This window comes from Cydia amplana, chromosome 8, assembly GCF_948474715.1.
Source record: "Cydia amplana chromosome 8, ilCydAmpl1.1, whole genome shotgun sequence".
NCBI lineage: Eukaryota > Metazoa > Arthropoda > Insecta > Lepidoptera > Tortricidae > Cydia > Cydia amplana.
The window spans coordinates 18,216,192-18,236,727 of NC_086076.1; the positions used below are offsets into that span (position 1 = coordinate 18,216,192).

Genomic DNA, 20,536 nt, shown 5'->3' on the forward strand with positions numbered 1-20,536 from the left:
ATGACAGGTCTTAAATTTAAATTTAACTAAATTAATACAATTTTAAATTAGATTAGTTACAAATTAATGTTATCACTCCTAAAATACAGTACTATAGGTAGGTTTGAGAAAATCTCGAAAGATGGCGCTAGCATCGATATTTTTCCGGATATTGTTAGCTGTGGGTTAAACGTGCCAGTGGCGGATATTATTGATTTGTTTTGGATGGCGCGAAGTGATGCAAAACAATAATGCTTATCGCGAATTATCGTCACGGAACATAAATGATAACCTAAGTAATTATGTCAAAAAGAGGACTAGCTAGCGGTAGGACAGAATATTTAGAAATTGGCGAATTTAACTATTCATGGCCTGGAGAAAATGGAACTCTTCATGATTTTGGTTCGGTGAATTACACAATGCCATCAGGTAAGGCTTTTGTCGGGCACATAATCTGTTTATTAGATTGATCTGTGTTTGTTTGTTGTTGTTGTTTGTTTGTACCTAGACACTGTAGATAAAAGTTTAACATACTTAAATAATTACGTATTTAAAGGACCATGGTACTGGCCCTGGTGTCCGCTATGGAGAGTTCCACAGCACCCGCTTTTTCAGGTGCGTATTCTGTACACTCGTTATATTTCATAACCAAATTTTGCTTGTAATGATAATTAAAACTTTTGCTCTCTTTTTAGCTTTCCAATATGCTATTCGTAGCATCGTACTGCGCTCCGAGTACGAAGAAAGGGCAGCTTTGGATGCACACCATCTTGATTTTCGGTAACAAATACTTTTTTAAATTAAAAAAAACTTGAATAATAATAAAATTACCATAAATAATAATAAAAATATCTTGTTTGTACAACAAAATTTTAGTAACACTTAATACATTTTTCCAGCAATAATAAAAAAAAACTTTATTGCAACTTTGAGTTATTACATAACATTGGTACTTACCTACCTGGCTCTCAAAGTAGGCTTCCCTGTGTCTCAGCAATAGCTTCAACTGCTTCCAATCTTTTAAAAGCGACTATTTTTTGGAGCCTTATTGTGAACTTTTTAAAATATTAAACTTCTATGAAATTATGACTTATAAATAACACCTGCACAGTCTGTGCTGTCAAAATCGCTGCCGAGAGCTTGGTCTCCCTTCTCTCTCCCTCCCTCTTCTCACTCCCTCCTCACTCCCTTCTAACCATCGAACATTTTGCAGCCTTCATGCTATACTCTATCTGGGCCTGGCACGTCATCTGCTCCCCTGACGCGTTCTCTTGGAATTTCGGCTTCGTGTTCCTGAACTTGGCGCAGGTGGTGTACCTCGTGTATGAGATGCGGCCGGTCAAGTTTGATCCGGAGCTGGAGGAAGTTTATCATACACTGTTTGAGCCTTTTAAGGTAAGCATATCTATGACGGAGATTTTAGTTCTAGTTTGTCTATGTGTGTCTCCTGACGTGTTCTCTTAGAACTTCGGCTTCGTGTTCCTGAACTTGGCGCAGGTGGTGTACCTCGTGTATGAGATGCGGCCGGTCAAGTTTGACCCTGAGCTGGAGGAAGTTTATCATACGCTGTTTGAGCCTTTTAAGGTAAGCACATCTATGGCGTAGATGTAGGTTCTAATTTGTCTATGTGTGCAGCTCTCTTGACGCGTTCTCTTGGAACTTCGGCTTCGTGTTCCTGAACTTGGCGCAGGTGGTGTACCTCGTGTATGAGATGCGGCCGGTCAAGTTTGATCCGGAGCTGGAAGAAGTTTATCATACTCTGTTTGAGCCTTTTAAGGTGAGCACATCTATGCCGTAGATGTGGGTTCTAAGACATGCGTTAACGTTAAGGTGTAGTATGTTCAGGTACCTCCTTTTCCGAACTCAGCACGCAACTTAGACCATGTTCGTGTTTTTTTCTGTCGAGCAAAATTTGTTTAATCACAGGTTTCAAATCGATGAAGTTATCAGAAAGGTCTCAAAATTCAATTTTTTTTGGCAACCGTATTATGATCTAAAAAATCGCTACGATTTTTCAAAAACCCTGCGCAACCCACTTAACATTTACACGAACGCCTTAATGAAAATAGATATGTAATTCCCATTTTTTAAACGATATAGAGGTAAACGGTTTTGGGCGATATTTGTAATGTACCTATTCTCAACCTTTACCCCTTTTTAGTGTTCCGCACAAAACTTTGATCGCGGAACACTTAGTGTAAGGCCAGAGTGGACGCTCGAGTTGGGCGTGCAGCGGGGCGGGGCGTGCGGCGTGCATGTTAAACAAATGCAAACATATAGGAGCGGCCTTAGTGCACGCTGCTCAAATCACTTGGGAGCTCGACGCCACGCTGCACGCCCCGCCGAACGCTCCGCTTCGAGCGTCCACTCAGGCCTTACACTTATTATTCTCTTACTATATTTTTTCCAGTGTACTTCTTTACGAAAATTATTATCTAGCCTTTCGCAGCCTAAACTTATGTAGTCAAATACCAAACCATATATTGTTTCCCAGGTATCGCGACTACAATTCAAGCGAATGGTGTCACCCGACTTTGCCCATGTAATGTCTCTCCATGCAGGAGAGGCCTACGCCATGCAGAACCTTACGAAGACCGACAGACTTGGCTTGTTGTTGGCTGGCAAGGTAGGTTTAAGTGCAATTGACACTACAGCTGTGATTGGGGTTTGAGCGAATATGGTGTCACCCGACTTTCCCCATGTAATGTCTCTACATGCAGGGGAGGCCTACGCCATGCAGAACCTTACGAAGACCGACAGACTTGGATTGTTGTTGGCTGGCAAGGTAGGTTTAAGTACAATTGAAACTACAGCTGTGATTGGGGTTTGAGCGAATGGTGTCACCCGACTTTGCCCAAGGTATTGTCGCTTCTCGTGGGGGAGGCCTACGCCATGCAAAACCTTTTTCTTATAACCGTGTAATTGTTATGTTCGAGTATGTTCCTGTATTTTTGAGAAATATATCTAGGTAATCTGTAATTAGGTAGAACCCGGGAAATAAAAATATACTCTTTATATAGAACCTAATAATCAGAATTCTACCTACGTTCGAAAAATTAAACACTTTATGATGTAACCTTCTACGGCCCAGCCATACAAACGAAACATCCAAAATTTTCTACTGAATTTTGAACCAAATTTTTAGGAAATAGAGTTGTTTTTGCGTTGTTTGAAAATTGAACGAAACAAAGCAAAAGCGAGTCTGTTCCAATTGAACATGGTTTAAATTACTTCGAACTGAATAGGTATTATAGGAAGGACCTTGGGCCTTAGGAGGGTAAGATAAAGTTACATGTCTTCCAGTCGGCAGCTGGCGTCTACATTTTCCGTAAATGTCTCACCTTCGTAATTCCGACTTCCTGCTAGCAAACGGGTGTTCCTTATGACGTCACATATTATGTTAGCACTTGCACGTGCCGGGCTAAATTAAGTTTCAACTGTTGACCGCCCCAGAGACGTCTCACGGCAACAGACGGTCTCAGATATTAAAACTTCATTTGACTTAAAGCATTTGTTCGTACCTACATTTAACTTTGATTTAAAAAGAAATAGGTACCTAGGTTTAACATTTCAAAGACTCATTTTGCAATTTTTATGTTTACCTTTAAACCACAAATGTTGGTCCGGATGGTAATTTTCTAGACTGAGACATCATTAAGTGAATGAGAAGTTTTACAATTTACCTACAAATCCCCAGGTGATCAGTTTGGTTTGCGGATATTCTAATAGGTACTTTTAAACATACTCTACGAGGTGTCGGGGTATCATTTACGTTCGAGGCTGAGCTCTAAAATGGTTAATCCGACTTGTTTTATTTGCCAGGTCGTTAATCTGAACTTTTACAATTCCGCCCGAGTTCTCTTTCTGTTTATAAAACTTTTTATGTCTGGACCAGCATTTCCCAAACTATGGGTCGCGACGCGACCCATTGGTGGGTCGCGAGCGAAATTTGAGTGGTCCCTGAATCATAAGACTAATACATGCCGACCGGGTTAACAACCATCGATCTTTGCAAACAATTCAGTAAAACGTCTAATAATAAGCCATGATAGATATGTATTACCGCAAATTATGCAAATGTAAAAGTTTCCATTCCGCAAAGTGCCGTAGGGGGAAATTTAAAACAATTCTCGTCTACACGCGCCAATGTTTGCAATATTTACCTATTCTACCCAAAAACTATAGGATTTATGTCACTATACTATGAATGAAATTAAGACTTTCTGGTTCTAGATACACCTCGCGTACAGATCAATATACACAACTAGATAGAGTATGTAATATTACTTGCAGTTTCTATTCGTTATCCATTCATCCGACCCAATTTGACAATCCAAAACTAATAGGCAGGTATCCCATTGACATGATATTGGATATCCATAGGATATATAGCTATTCTTGAAGTTCAGGATTTCCCCCAACAACTAAAAGCTTATTGAACCTTTTTATGATAGCCTAGTAGATCTACCTATATACTTAGGTAGTATAATAAAGTCATCCCTCAACGGGTTCGTGGTGGTACATATTTGGACGTTGGCTACATCTCTTTAGTTAGTGAGTTGAAAGTCAGTGCGTGGTATTTAGGTTCTAGTAGCCCAGCCCAGTCAAGCTACAATTGTTTATAATTATAAAAAAACGCCAATCTAGAACTTAAATAATTAAGTGTGAGGCCTGAGTGGACGCTCGAAGCGGAGCGTTCGGCGGGGCGTGCAGCGTGGCGTCGGGGTCACGAGTGATTTGAGCAGCGTGTATAATTATACTAAGGCCGCTACTACACGTTTGCATTTGTTTTACATGCACGCCGCACGCCCCGCCCCGCTGCACGCCCAACTCTAGCATCCACTCAGGCCTTACACTAAGGTAATACTAGTAGTTCGCCCCGAACTGAGAACTCGCGGTTAACCAAAAATTATATAGCGATTGACTTTGTTGCACCTACTTAGGTACTCGTATAGTGCGACATAAAATAATAGAAAATAAATGAGGGCGCCACTTTCTACGTACCTGTCACATTTTTGACGTAAAATGCTTACACATGACAACAATTTAGTATGGACATTTTTGAGTTCCATTTTATTTAATTTCTATTATTTTATGTCGCTCTATAGGCGGCAATGGATCAAAGATCGCGTGGATTTATTGCAAGGTCTGTGGAGCCTTTAACTGATTGATTTAAGCAAAGATTAATCTATATATATAAATGCAAGTGTCCTGACTGACTGACTGATTCATCAACGCACAGCCGAAACTACAAAAGCTAGAAAGTTGAATTTTGCACACCAGGTTGCATTTATAAAGTGTACAAGAGATAAGAAGCGATTTTGAAAAATGCAACCCCTAAGGGGTTAAAAAGGGGATGAAAGGTTGTATGGGGTACAAGTTTTATTTTGAGCTGGGAATTTGAAAGTTCGTAAAAAGATATATTATTAAAATACAAGAATACTAATTTCAGCGTTTTGGAAAATTCATCCCCTAAGGTGGTGAAAAAAGGGTTGAAAGTTTGTATGGATATCAAACATTTTTTCGAGCGCGGGACTTGAATCTTTGTCTTTGGGGATATTATTAAAAGACAGGAAAAGTAATTTCAGCGTTTTTAAAAATGCATCCCTTAAATGGGTTAAAAAGTGGTTGAAAATTTGTATGGAGATTTTTGAGTGCGGGACTTGAATCTTTGTATGAAGGCATATTATTAGAATACAAGAAAAGTAATTTCAGCGTTTTTGAAAATTCATCTCTCAAGGTGGTGAAAAAGAGGTTGAAACTTTGTATGGAGAACAAACAGTCTTGTGAGTGCGGGGCTTGAATCTTTGTACAAAAGCATATTATTAGAATACAAGAAAAGTAATTTCAGCGTTTTTGAAAATTTATCTCACAAGGTGGTGAAAAAGAGGTTGAAACTTTGTATGGAGAACAAACATTTTTGTGAGTGCGGGGCTTGAATCTTTGTACAAAAGCATATTATTAGAATACAAGAAAAGTAATTTCAGCGTTTTATATAAATAATCCTATAAAAGGGTTAAAAAGGGGTTGAAACTTTGTATGGGGTTCAAATTTTATTTTAAGCTAGGAACTTGAAACTTCGTATAAAGGTATTTAATTAAAAGAGAAGAAAACTAATTTCAGCGTTTTTGAAAATTCATCTCTCAAGGTGGTGAAAAAGGGGTTGAAAATTTGTATGGAGATCAAACATTTTTGTGAGTGCGGTGCGGGTCATGAGTTAAAAGGGTTAAAAAGGGGTTGAAAGTTTGTATGGGGTTCAAATTTAGCCAGGAACTTGAAACTTCGTAAAAATGTATTTTATTAAAAGAGAAGAAAACTCATTTCAGCGTTTTTGAAAATTCATCCCTCAATGTGGTGAAAAAGGGTTGAAAGTATGCATCGGACGCGATTTTTTTTTAAATAGTGGAGTTGAAAATCTTCTAAGGGCCACGCAAGAGGGATTCTATCGAGAATTTTTTTTTTCAGTTAGGGAGCTTGAAACTTCATGAGTAGTTTGTGACAGACAAATTTCATGCTTTGTATAATTATTAACAGTCCCTACTGCTATCTTCTTTAGGTGGTCGCCGACATCCGTTAGGGCATGGTAATTAAAGAAGAAGAAGAAGACTACTATATTTTGCCGCATTAATGCTCTATGCTCATGTAGAATATACAAATACCACCACCAGGCACCAACATACAAATCCACGCGGACGAAGTCGCTGGCAACAGCTAGTATGTATATATAGTTGGCCAAGCAGATCTTGTCAGTAGAAAAAATGTAGGCGCGAAGGCATATGGTCTCATAGAAAATTTGAGTTTCGCGCCTTTTTCTACTGACAAGATTTGCTTTTTTGCATCAATTTTGAAGCGCCATTTACAACATTATTAAATTATACGCGATTAAGTCCCGTTGTATAATTTAATGTGTAAAAATCGTGAAAGTTTAAATCAGTGCCATTTACAAGTTTAGCGTTAAGTAATATAGATGGCGCTATTTTTTCGAATAACGGGCTTCGTATACGGCTGTCCCTCCCCTGGATTTAAGTCACCACCATAGAGATTAAAATAAACGTATCTGTGCTAAGCCGAAATATTTCTTGTCAAATGTCACATACATATATTATGTTTATTCTATTTTATTTTTATCTTGCTAATTATTTCAAAATGGTAAATTTAAAAACGATATTATAAAAGTGTAAGTCGAGCACTTTCATTTGATACTAAACTCGACCATGTTTCTTGCAAAAAATTGACCAGAATAGCAAGACCCCTCACAAACAGCTTTTTGGCCTTCTAAGCTCTTCTAGCTCAATAACCTCTTGATCGGGCCTGCTCATAATTTAATGACTAAAATATAATGCCCTCGACTACACGTTTACCCAATTTCATTTAAATTAGAACAAATTTACTTAAGTTATTGAGTATCAAACTATCTTCTGACAGTTCAGCTTAAAAACATCGAAATGCCGAGACGTGCCGCTAGCCAGCCGCGTGTTCAAAGTCGAATGTAAGAACTTCGCTTCGCTTCGCTCGCTCGTTCGATTAAGTCTAATGTATGGAAAAGATGACGTGATTTTTCGTCGCGTCATTTCGATAAATTTCGACTTTTCAACAGGTGTTTGTCGATAAAAGAGTGTCATCTTGGCTACGGCGCCATTTTGATACATCATAAATGTGTCATAAATATAATAGGGGTTTTATAAGGTAGTAATCTATACAGTATTGTGCTGCCTTTAACGGCACAGGCGTGCCTTCCTCGACGCTCCTATTCCCTCTGCGTAGCTGTAAATACTATTTAATATCGCATCAATTTTGTGATACGTCGTAAATTTGTGTTTTACGCTTATGTAGAAACGTGTGGTCGTCAACGTGAACGTTTTCAGTCGCCTGCATACAGGGTAAAATTGTAATTTGTAGTTGTTTAAGAAATGCTTGACTGACATCCACTTCTCACATTGATCAATTCATGGATTCTCAATCGCTTGAATATGCAAAGAATGATAGAGAGACATAAAGAAAGTTCTATTTCGCGAGTAGGCCTTCTGGGCTATAATGGGCATTTTTCTCTGTCACTCTAATTACGCCTTCATTGGAGTAAAAGAGAAAGATCCCCGCAATTTGCGAATTTCGGTTCCTACTTTCTAAGTCGACCTAATCAAACTTTATTACAGTGGCATCTGTTGTTTGCATACATCGTGCTCCATTGCGAACATCTGTTCAGGAAACTGTCCCTATTTTCTTGAATATAAAGTTATTTGTTCTGTTTTTACTGCTTCTTTGATACATTTGAGACTTTCAATAGTTGTACCTATAGGTAATTATGTACCTACTTGTGTTATTTGTCCAATCGACGAAGTCGATTTTGTTTGAAAACCATTAAACTACATCGGGAACTCGCGACAAAGATCAACAAATGTCAGGCTTCAGTGAGTTACTGAACCTTAAGTGCCGCCAGATTTATTTAACGGTAGTTCGACTTGGAAGTTTGACTTGTAATTCTACAGGCGTGTGAGAACAAGATTGTTCAATGGCTAAGGTTTTCACTTCCTATATTTTGCGAACTTTTCTTTGATAGTGTACGTAAGGTAAACGCCCTATATGTATAGTGCTTGACGACTTTGTTCCATTAGTTGACAGCTAGTTTGCCACCTCTATCACCGGATAAGCAATTAAGATTGGGAGTACAGCAACTTTGAGGCAGTGTCGAGCATTGGCGTATTTATGTTAAATGATTCTAGTATGTATTGTTAATTTGTTAAATATTTCTTGGTTCGTCAAAAGCGTTATTTGTATTATATTATAAGCTCTGTGGGATATTTTATTACTCTCATAGAATATTGTTACTAAGGTAATGCCGTTTTCTGAAGATAATGTAAAGATGGCCTGGAGAATGGGTGGAATGTATGAGCTGTGTGTGCTTTATGTGTTATTGAACTTTTTGAGGCTATTGATAATTTTGCTGGTAAGTTAGTAATGGTAGATAGATTGTGACACAAGGGAGCAGAAAAGTGCGACTTTGATCCCTCCTAGCAGGGAAGAAAAGACCCTTTTCCGAGTAGGTAATGTGAAAAACGTTTTGTTTTTGTCTTAGGTGAACGTAATGAGCGGCCACCAGTTCCTCCATCCGATCCTGCCCTGCGAGTTTTTGGACTCCCCCGAGTTTGAATCCAGTCGGGCGACTATTGATGAAAAATTTAAGGTACGTTGCTTTTATAAATAGGTACCACAGGTGGGCCCAAAAAAATTTAAGGTATAATATATATTCTTACGTAGGTACCTAAACATTTTTTACAAAATGTCAATATAAGTTAAAATAACAATCATTTAACCAGTGGCGTAACTAGGGGGGTGCTGGGGGGGGCACGTGCCCCGGGCGCCGTCCAAGGGGGGGCGCCAAAATGGGCAAAAGACCTCCCATAGAAAATGGACCAGCCAAAAAGTAGGAAACAGAAAAAAAATTTTCGCGACTTAGGGGTTGGTCTCATAGTAAAAATTGCTCAGTATAATTCCAAAACCTCCCTGGCAACGGAAATGCAGTTATTTTTTAGCCACCCTGTATACAGGGTGGTCCAAACCTTGACATCCAAAACATTTTTTTAGAATCCTCGTCGTTGGTCATCAGAATTTACCCCATGTATGTTAACCGATTTTTCGTAGTTTTCGAGTTTAACTTTTGTTAAGAAATTCCGGGGTGAAACTTTGCGTTGCTTTTATGCCTTCTAATGAAATAGCGATGGGGAAGTGACCCCATAAAATAATAGTAGAAATAAGAAAAGAGGATTTTTGTAATGAATTACTAATTTGGAAGCTTTCCACCTCAGATCCTTTGACCGGCGACTCTGACAAATTATGACTATTAAGTATCACTTTTTTGACCTTTTAAAAAACGTAGGGTCTAGCAGTTTCTAAAATAACCAAAAGTCCTTGAAATCGCTTGTATTTTTTATTTATTTAGGTAAGGGCAACATCTAAGCTTGAACGTAAAAGTTTGTCTTTTTTTCCAAACACAGCCAAGTGAGGATGCTGATTTTTTTTAGCAACTGCGCCGTTTGTGATGGATTATGTTACAAAAAGAAATATTCAAAAAAGTTCAATAGTTTTTTTTAATAAATAATAGCTTACCCCGGAATTTCTCAACAAAAGTTAAAAGTAATAAAAATAAAAATCATAATTCGAAAACTACAAAAAGTCGGCTAACATACATATTCTGATAGCCCACAGCGTGAGGAATCTAAAAAAAAATTTTTGGACGGCAAGGTTTGGACGGCAAGGTTTGGACCAACCTGTACTTATAACACATGCCGTGCTAACATCGCTCGTTCTGTGATACTAGAATGCCGTGAAAAACCTGTGTCAGGTATTGAGAGCATTCTATCCAGAGTATCGGTGTGGGATCCAAGACTCAATTTTGCGCGTTTACCGCTAAGAAAACCTCATCTTTCAAGGCACAACCCTTCCCATGTCAGGGAGTAATTTAATTTAATTTAATTTGTGTTTAATTTGATTTGTATAATAATCCAATATTCTTATGGAATAATAACATCAATAAAGTGCTCTGATAATTAGCTTAAGATAATTTATAAGTATGTTACGATTCATAAGTGCTTGTTGCTAGGCCTACATGAATAAAGTATATTTTGACTTTGACTTTGACTTTATTGGGAGCCTCGGTGTTGACATCTCCATCAGGGTCGTCTAATAATTTCGTAGCCACCTTGTTGGGTAGGCTGCGCTCGTATCAAAAAAACTCGGCGTGCTCAATAAAGGGAGGCGATACTTTACTCTGGGGCAGACAGATTCATAGGTGTACCCACGGTGGGGCAAGGTGGGGCAGTTGTCCCACCCTGGTCTCTGACCATAAGCTAAGAATCTCTGTTTCAACCGTACCCTGTTACAACGTCCCCAGCCTCCCCTACTTCTGCCCCACCTCTTAAAAAATGCTGCATACGACCATGGACAGATCCCATATAATGAGCACCTAGATGCCACCTTGGTCCCTTCAAATCAGTCCAAAGGCGCGCTATGAATAGTCTACGATCCCAAACTTACAAGCGATATTGAATCTTCAAGTCTAACGAGATCTCCAAAAAAGAAGTGTAGGTATAAGTTTTAAAATGGTCGGCAACGCGCATGTAACGCCCCTGGAGTGTAGACGTCCATAGGATGCGGTGACCGCTTACGATCAGGTGAGTCGTAAGCTTGTTAGCCACCGATGGACTAAAAAAACACTTATTTGTCTAAATCAAAAGTAAACTTTAATAAGTAAAAAGTAACCCTTTCGTTAGTTCATTTCGTTGGGGAGGGGGGGGGGGGGGGCGCAAATTTGGTGCCTGCCCCGGGCGCCATATCCTCTAGCTACGCCACTGCATTTAACTGAAATAAAACGTATTATCTTTCAAAATATTCACCGTTAGTGATACACAAACGCAAACCTTTGCTAAAATTACCAACAATATATATTATGCATTTAAAAAAATTGTGACGTATTTTTGGACCAACCTGTATTACCTATAGTAAGTATACTACTCTACTAAGTTATATACAAAAGTACTTACCTATACCATACCAGAGGGTAGTAAACTTTTGAGAAATGATATGAAAATTTGACATATTTTCCTTTATCCTAAGTTAGAACTTAAAAAAACTCTAAGTTAAGTCTAAGTGTTCCTAGAAAAAGGCGCGAATTTAAATAAATCTATTATTATTATCTATCCTAAGTTAATAACGAATTAAAATAGAGACTTGGCCATGGTCATGATTATCACGTTTAGTCATGTATCGTGTGTAGGGATGTACCGACTAGTCACCGACTAGTTGGGAAAGCCGACTATCCGGCCACATTTGTAGTCGGCGATTAGTCGGCGACTAGTCGGCTAAAAAGGCCGATTAGTCGGCCTATTATTAATTACAATTATTACAGAAAGCAACTCACATAAATAAAATAAAGAACCCAATATTATTCAAATGTTACAAGCCCATTTTACTCAAATACGTATTTAGGGTACAAAATAAGCTTGTGTTCATATTAATTCATGTATAGACCTGTAATTATGTGGGTGTATCGTCCAGTAGCACAGAAGTCACAGAACATCTTTCAGTTGATATTGAAAGCGCGACGACGCAAGGAGCAAAAAATTTTTTTTTCTAATGCATCCTAACTTGAATAAAGCTACTACAGTTGCCATACGAATGTAATCTTTATCGGGAAGTAACGATTATGAACTTGGCGACTAGCCGACTAGTCGGCCGACTAATCGGCCATCCGAGCGCCGATTAGTCGGCTAGTCGGTCAAAACCATAGTCGGTATATTATACATCACTAATCGTGTGTTCTATTCTACCGAAACGTACTATGTTCTAAGCCGATTTGATGAATGACAATGTGAAGCGATTGATATATTTTGTTGATTGGCTGACATACATTAACCGACTTTCAATAAGGAGTTTAAAATCTATACCAATAACCTTAGTCGGTCTATTTTTATGTCAGCATAATTCTAAATAGCCGAGCGGCTTGCAACGTTGCAGCGTTGCAATTTTATTGCCTGAATGACCGAATTACGTGGTTTGGACTGTATAATATTATGTACCTATTATAAACGGCCAAAAATAGTGTAACATTACGAAAATAACTTCTCGTTTGGCTGTGACGCAATTGCACTATTGTGTTGTCGCGTAAACATAATAGTAGAAGCAAAGTGCAAACAGTAAAGCGCTAACAGTATCATGATAGCGTTGTTGGATAGGTGGGACTCCCCTCTGCTGCAGCAGTGGACAAAACTCCACACTGTAGTAAATAAGTAGTTAAGTACTTAGGTTAAGATTACATTGTAATTATTCTACTAACACTATTTTATAAGTTAATTTTAAATGTAACTAACAACTATGGATTTATGTCCGAAATAAAATGATTTTATTTATTATTATTATTTATTTATTAAAGTGTTTAAAAAAACATATAAAAAGTCATGTGACTTGAAAACGAATGCAACTAAAGACTCATCTATAATTTGTTTTGTATTTTATGTCTCTCTGCGTTACTTTTTCAATACAAACTTTAGAAACCAGCATACCTATATTATGTTTTGATCTATGACCCATTCGCTATAATAGAAAACTGCAGAGTACTAGATCGTATAAAACATTCATTTCTCACCACTGAAAACTGGCTGGGAGCGAAGTTTCATATAATATTCAAATAGTGTTTCTTGGAGAACATGGGCAAAGTAATACTAGAGAGACTAGTATATAAAGAAGACGTGCAGCTTCCCTACATTTAACCAAGAACCGATATTATGTTATTAGAAATGTGCAGTCAAGCGTGAGTCGGACTTAATGTACGGAACCCTTGGAACGCGAAACCGACTTGCACTTGGCCGGTTTTTTGTCAGTAAAGCTGTGCTCGGATTATTTTGAATACATATCACTCTAGTTATATCTGCTGTCGACTGTACAACATTTCTCACTCCGCCACACGTCTTAATATTCCTTTGTCTATGGTAGAGGGTAAGTAACGAGAGGGATGACGGTTTAAACTGGAGATGTTACTACCGACAGCTAGCCCAAGTGCGGTACCCACTTCGGCATATTAATAAGTTTAGGGAACTCGCGCAGACCTAACGTAAAATCCAGTACAGGGGTGAAAAAGCATTTTCCCATCTTGAAGAATATAACGTTATCACACATTAATTCTGTCTATGTTTAGCCCAATGGTTGACTGGTAGAGAATGCCTTAAGGCATTATGCCCGCCATTTGTACTCTTTTTGTGTAAAATGTGCAATAAAGTTTAAATAATAATGAATAATTTCTGAATCCAATACCTACTTCCAATACAAGGACACTTGACATCATTTCGTCCGTTGAACAGACACGATACTTGACAGGCAATCTTGTAACTAACTAACTAAACAGCCATATTCGAACTTTAAGATACCTACGTCAAATAAAATATATAGAAACGATATAGATCGGATATGTCAGTTTCAAACAAGTGTCAAAAGTGACGTTTCTTCAAACAAAAACGGTATATTCCGGTATGCAGTGTTAAATGACTAATGCGTCAATAGCGTCTATCACGGTTCATCACACTGATGACGTAATTATTCACGGCGCCCGCAGCTCCGTAAAGCTGTGACCTATATAACTACCCGATGGGGTTCCGAAGGTCGCTGTACTGTTTGCTCCGACAATTATTTGGTTTGATCGATGATCACTGTAAGAGCTATTTTTTCAAGGATCGACGCTAAAAAGGTTGTACACCCCTGACCAGGGGCCTATTTCTCGAACGGTATTAGTCTAATATTATTAGTGTGTTGTTATGGTAACCCATACGATTTGACAGTTTGTGGACTAATAATATTAGTCTAATATCGTTGGAGAAATGGGCCCCAGCTATCATGGTCGCATTTTTATCACCTGTCATGCTATGCGTCACTTTCGCACTTACATTACATATTTGTTAGAACGTGACAGCCATGGTGACAAATGATAAAGAGCCGGCCATCTTGGCCTATTATGGCCTACTGGTCTTATTGGTCTTATTATATCGGCCTGTCAGTTAAAACAAAAAGTTGACAGCTCCGAACAACTGACAGGCCGATATCGTCCGGCGGACTGGTAATCAGTGGGCCCCTTGAGTCTGCCCTTCCGTTTCTTTTAATTTAAGAAAGGAATAAAGTGATTGTTTCATCGGATGATCTCATCGGAAGATCAGCGCTGGAAGTTGCCAGCAACATGCTGAGGTGAGACCAATTCGTGGCACTTTCACCTTTTATGTTTTTCTGTTTTTTTTGTAATTTTCCATTTTATGTGCGTGTTTATGAATACATTATTTCTATTCTGTTCTATTTAAATGTAATGTAATTTATTATGAAAAATAACAATATCAGCGTCATTAATCCAAAAACATATTTACATAGCTCAATCAAAATACCGTTAGCTGAAATATATTAATCACGTCAAGGCACTCGTTAAAAACAAACCTAACGACCCGTGAAATGAACTGTGCAACCCCGAAAGTGAACTGAGCAAATAAAACCGATAATAAACATTTTCTGTCAAAAACACATTATTAATGTCATATCCCTTTCGATAAAAAAGCGGTAAATGTTTTAGACAATTTAGACATAATACAACCTTAAATTGCAAGTGGATACTATCTTACTCCGAGAAATTGCAAAGATTATACATAACATTCATAATCAACCCGATTCATTATAGTATTTCTTCCAACATTCTTGTTAATGCTGATCATAGAGGCAGTAACGTATCACGACTAATAACAAATAGTTATTACTTATATAAAGATTAAAAATCATAACAAACCATTATATAAAATCTAGCGACTCGCCCCGGCTTCGCATGGGTTAACAAATTATACATAAACCTTCCTCTTGAACCACTCTATCTATTAAAAAAAACCGCATAAAAATCCGTTGCGTAGTTTTAATGATCTAAGCACCGCCCCCGATAATGAGGCCGCGCTGGACCGCGAAAAATGGAAATCCCTTCTGAGAGCCCTATGTCCCTGATGAGGGTTAACAGGATACCATCATCAAGCATACAGACAGACAGACAGCGGGAAGTGACTTTGTTTTATTTATACTATGTACCTAGTGATAATTAGAGTTTGACTAAGTGTTATTATAAACATCAAAATCATGGGAGACGTTTATAATTATATTGCACCTTCCACAATCTATAATTTTTAAGTACAGTTACCTCGGCCCAACTCACACGTTAATTATACATGTTGGCAAAATGTATCCACTTCAAAATATTTCTTCGAAGTAGGTAAATCTGTTGTATTTTGTAAATGAGTAGGTCTATTGTCGGGCATGTTCTAGGCATCCATTCCTCATTTCACGATCGGTTTACTTCGCCGTAAGTCACTTCGCCTTTTGGCATTACCTACCCTCGCAGAGAACCTCCCATAGACGTTGCATTTCATATAACTATTTAGCAACAGACAGCATGAGTAGCGGTCGTCACACATTGATTCTCTTTTACTTAAAGAATAGCGTCTAACTGACTGTTTTTATGTATTATTAGTTTTAATTTTTAATATTATATTTTTTAATTATTGTTATTGATTTTAATTTTAATGTTGATGAAATTGAAGCGCTGGTGGCCTAGCGGTAAGAGCGTGCGACTTGCAATCCGGAGGTCGCGGGTTCGAACCCCGGCTCGTGCCAATGAGTTTTTCGGAACTTATGTACGAAATATCATTTGATATTTACCAGTCGCTTTTCGGTGAAGGAAAACATCGTGAGGAAACCGGACTAATTCCGATACGGGCCTAGTTTACCCTCTGGGTTGGAAGGTCAGATGGCAGTCGCTTTCGTAAAACTAGTGCCCACGCCAATTACTGGGATTAGTTGCCAAGCGGACCCCAGGCTCCCATGAGCCGTGGCAAAAAATGCCGGGACAACGCGAGGACATACATACATTTTAATTTTAATGTACTTTATATTGTTAATTAATTTGATTATGTGTAATTATGGATCACGTATCTGAAATAAATGAGATGAAATAGCATGCCAGGAGCGGGTAAAATCTCACGGGAATTAGAAACGATTCTTAAGGGCCACTTGCACCATCCCACTAACCCAGTGTTAACTGGTTAAACCTGGAGTTACCATGGTTACCAGTACATTAGTTTGCCGCTCGTTTACGTGAGGACACACACCTCGAATTGGAATGGTTAAAACAAATCCAAAATGTGTAGAGGTCTTTTCGAGGCTGAGGCGTAATACCTAGCAAGTATGGAAGCACCAATCTGTCAAGTCCTGAATGATTACGGAACCTTTGCATTGTCTAATGTAAGTGATCTGGGTACCCCTTTCCGCTGACCTAATTGTCTGATACGGGCGAATAACAGCCGACGTGGCTATAAAGCAGAAAATTGGGTAAAATATCGACTAGAAAAAACTTACATTGTATTTATGTTTGAAACTTTTTTCGTTTCACAATCACCCCCGGCAGGCGTAAAGACTCGCGCTTATCGCGATTTTCTAACGCGCGAGTTCGGAAAGTGGCGGTTGCTGTATCATATTTATGTCACGCCGGATTGAGAATGTTACCAATATTTCCATTTGATTGTTATCGATGTGTATAAAACATAACTTATCGGATGTTATTTTTCTTTATCTAGGGTTTACGAGTACATAGAATATCTCAATTACAAAATTATTCACAAGAGGGCATTGAATGCTTATGGAAATATGGCCTAAAGTACGTCCTACGATTCCTACTACTAAAACTTTACTCTGGTCTCTGGCTATATAACACCATCCTATCCACGTCGACGTACTTCGTTAAAAAAAAATTGTATGAATAATTTAACAGTTCTCTTTATTTAACGTTAATCAAAAGTAGAAGTATTTGTTTTTTTTTATCCAGGTATCCATCGTAGCCGCATCCTCCTGCCGCTACGTCTACTGGCAACGCAGCTCCCTAGAATACCTCTTCGTCAAAGAGCCATACCTGGCCTCCGTCATAACAACCCTTATAGCTCGAGACATAACTACTAAGTTATACGCGATGAATAACAAAATTGTGACGGATAGGGGCTCGCATCTGGACATACGGTTGCCGAGTATATCCCATGCCTTAGCTAGAAGTCCTAGAAGATTTAAAGTGGTAAATCGGCCGCCGCCGCCGACCACAGTTCAACCAGTGCCACCGGAGAAACGACCAAGTAAGTTATTTGTAGTTGTGTTGCAATATAATTGTAACTGACAGGAAGGGTCTATAATAGTCTATATTCGATTGTTGAATAAAATATACGTACCTAGGAGCCCAAGGGCTGGAAAGAGGCCGACCCTCGTTGAACCGACACACCTGGTACCTACCACAGGAGAAACAACCAAGTTTTTTAGTTGTACGTTGTGTTACAAGATTGTTGAACACGTTTCTACGCGAGGCCGAAGGCTGAGCTGCAGAAAATTAGTGCTCGCACAACAAACTACATACAAACAACAATTTAAATTGGTATTTCAACTGTAGGTACCTACTGCACATTCGTAGAGGACCGAACTAACCAGTAGCTTCGTATAATCATATTGTGAATGTGCAGTACAGTCGCCATCAGGTATATCGGAGCGGCCAAGTTGCTCAAAAATATCTGACCTCGCACTCTAACGCCTTAACAATAGAGGCGTGTTTAGATACCTATTTGTGAGCACCTTGGCCGCTCAGATATATCTGATGGAGACTACATTGTCGAGCTGAGGAAGCGGCATGTGGGGGCAAACGGGGTCCCTCTATAATTTCTCGGAGTTACAGGCGCCCTAGCCAAGGTACCAATCGCTATCGCTTCGCCATCGAATCGAATAGAATAGAAAATATTTATTTGGCGTAAAAACATACATTATTTAGGTACAACAGAAAATTAATTAAAGAAAGGTACACCATATATGTATAGGATGCCGCTCAGCATAAGCAGTGTCTCTAAGACACTGCGCTGGTTTTCGGGGCACTCAAAATTAAAAGCTAAACCTTAAAACTAATACACAAACAGAACAGATAGAATCGCTTTGTGTCTCTCTATCACTGAAGAGTGATAGAGAGACACAAAGCGATTAATAGGGAAGCCTATTAGTGTGACGGTGACAGTTGCGTTTCGATCGCTACGGAGCGTAAGCGATTGGCATGTTGGCCACGCGGCCTAGCCAAGGTGACAATCGCTATCGCTTCGCCATCGAATCGCTTTGTGTCTCTCTATGACTCTTCCATATTAGTGTGACAGTGACAGTTGCGTTTCGATCGCTACGGAGCGTAAGCGATTGGCACGTTGGCTACGCGGCCTGTATACCTAGACTACCTGTCCTGTATACGAGTATTAGCACAAGTCATCTGAATAACGATTCCCCTAGACGCCCGTGAAAACACGAACTAAGATACAGTTATATGAAGTTGTAGTGGAAGTTCTAAAAGGCGGTAAACCTCCACCGGCCACGGTCCAACCATGCCACCGTAGAAACCAATTTATTTACCAAGTTCGCGCCATCGTAAATCATAACTTGAATATGCAACGGGACGTTTCCGCTGCGACGCCATTTTCGCAGAAGTTTGTATTTTGGTTCCATGTTCCAGTTTGATTGCATTAATTGCAGTTTTATTACGGAATCTGGCGTATTTTAAAACAGCCGTCAAAAAGACTTCTTAAGAAACGTTTGCAATTTCTATTAAATGTTTTGTTTGTAGATAATATGGGTAATATGTACCTAACTCAGATTTGTAAACCAAGGTTGACACGCCGTGGATACTTAATACTTAGTTAACAGCTTAATTATTGTGTGCATAGATATAAGAGATGATTTATCTAAAGTCATATCATTTAGGTATGTGTACGGGTCAGCCAAGAAAGTGGTCTACCACTTTTCGACTCTATCAATCAGATGATAGAGTCGAAAAGTGGTAGACTACTTTCTTGGCTGACTGTACAAGGGTTCAACAGAAAATTTGGCTTTATGGCCCTTGACTTCGGGTACCTATGTGGACCACAGGAGAGACGTAAACCTAATTCCTGTAATCTTCAATTAACCCATATATGCCCACAACTGGTTTAGGTCTGTGTCTGTACTCCTTGACTTTACACGGTATTGCAGGGTCTTTCTCCTACTTATTTTAATCAAGTTTGTAAATGATCGGCAACGCGCCTGTAACACCTCCGGACTTGCAGGCGTACATAGATTACGGGGATCGCTTACTATCAGGCTGGCTATATGCTTGTTTGCAACCATGTATTTTTTTGTAATAGCGAGTTTTTTTTTCAGTGTATCTATGTATGTGTGTAGTGATAGGTTTCTTTCATTGCATTTGCAATACCTACTGTACATATTTACATATGTAAATTTATTAATATCCGCTACCCAAAGTTTGTTTGGAAGAGATCGCTTTTTAGCCATAAGACCGCCTGTTGTTTACCTCTGCTTGTATTTCTGTTTTCTTTTGTATTGTCTTCTTTTATTGAGGTGTGCAATAAAGAGTATTTGTATTGTATTGTATAACTACCCAAAAAGTAAGTAGGCTAATGTCACCTGTTTATCATCCTCTCTCCCCGCAGCCTGCTGGATCCGCAACGACCGCGCCGACACCCGACGCGACGGCTCCGAGTACTCCGGCGACGAAGAACTAATGCCCCTAGCGGAACACGAAGCCCCCGCGGCCTCATCTGACGACCTGTCAGTCGCTGAAAGCTGTCCAGACACTTCCTCGAAGTACCATAGCTGTGAGGCTGTGGAAACTGATGATGAATTGCGACACTAGTCTTCCTATGGTTTAACTTCCACTTGTACATCTTTTTACTTTCGGTGCCACTGTTACTGATGTTTCTAGCTGAACACGAGGCCCTATTAGGGTCTCGTCTCATGACCTGTCAGTTGCTGAAAGCTATCCAGACACTTCCTCGAAGTACCATAGTTGTGAGGCTGTGGAAACTGATGATGAATTGCGACACTAGTCTTCCTATGGTTTAACTTCCACTTGTAAGTACATCTTTTTCCTTTCGATGCCACTGTTACTGATGTTTCTAGCTGAACACGAGGCCCTATTAGGGTCTCGTCTCATGAC

General features: G+C 39.1%; 1 protein-coding gene across 1 annotated transcript; it reads left to right on the top strand.

Moving 5' to 3' along the window:
• The first annotated feature begins 109 nt into the window (after nt 1–109).
• Nucleotides 110–20,234, top strand: LOC134650163 (popeye domain-containing protein 3-like). The gene is made up of 8 exons (XM_063505018.1): nt 110–408; nt 536–594; nt 675–759; nt 1,193–1,374; nt 2,474–2,605; nt 9,053–9,160; nt 17,363–17,660; nt 20,031–20,234. Exons 1-8 carry the CDS (start codon nt 282–284, stop codon nt 20,231–20,233), a joined length of 1,194 nt encoding a protein of 397 aa, XP_063361088.1. The 5' UTR covers nt 110–281; the 3' UTR covers nt 20,234.
• Nucleotides 20,235–20,536: the final 302 nt, after the last annotated feature.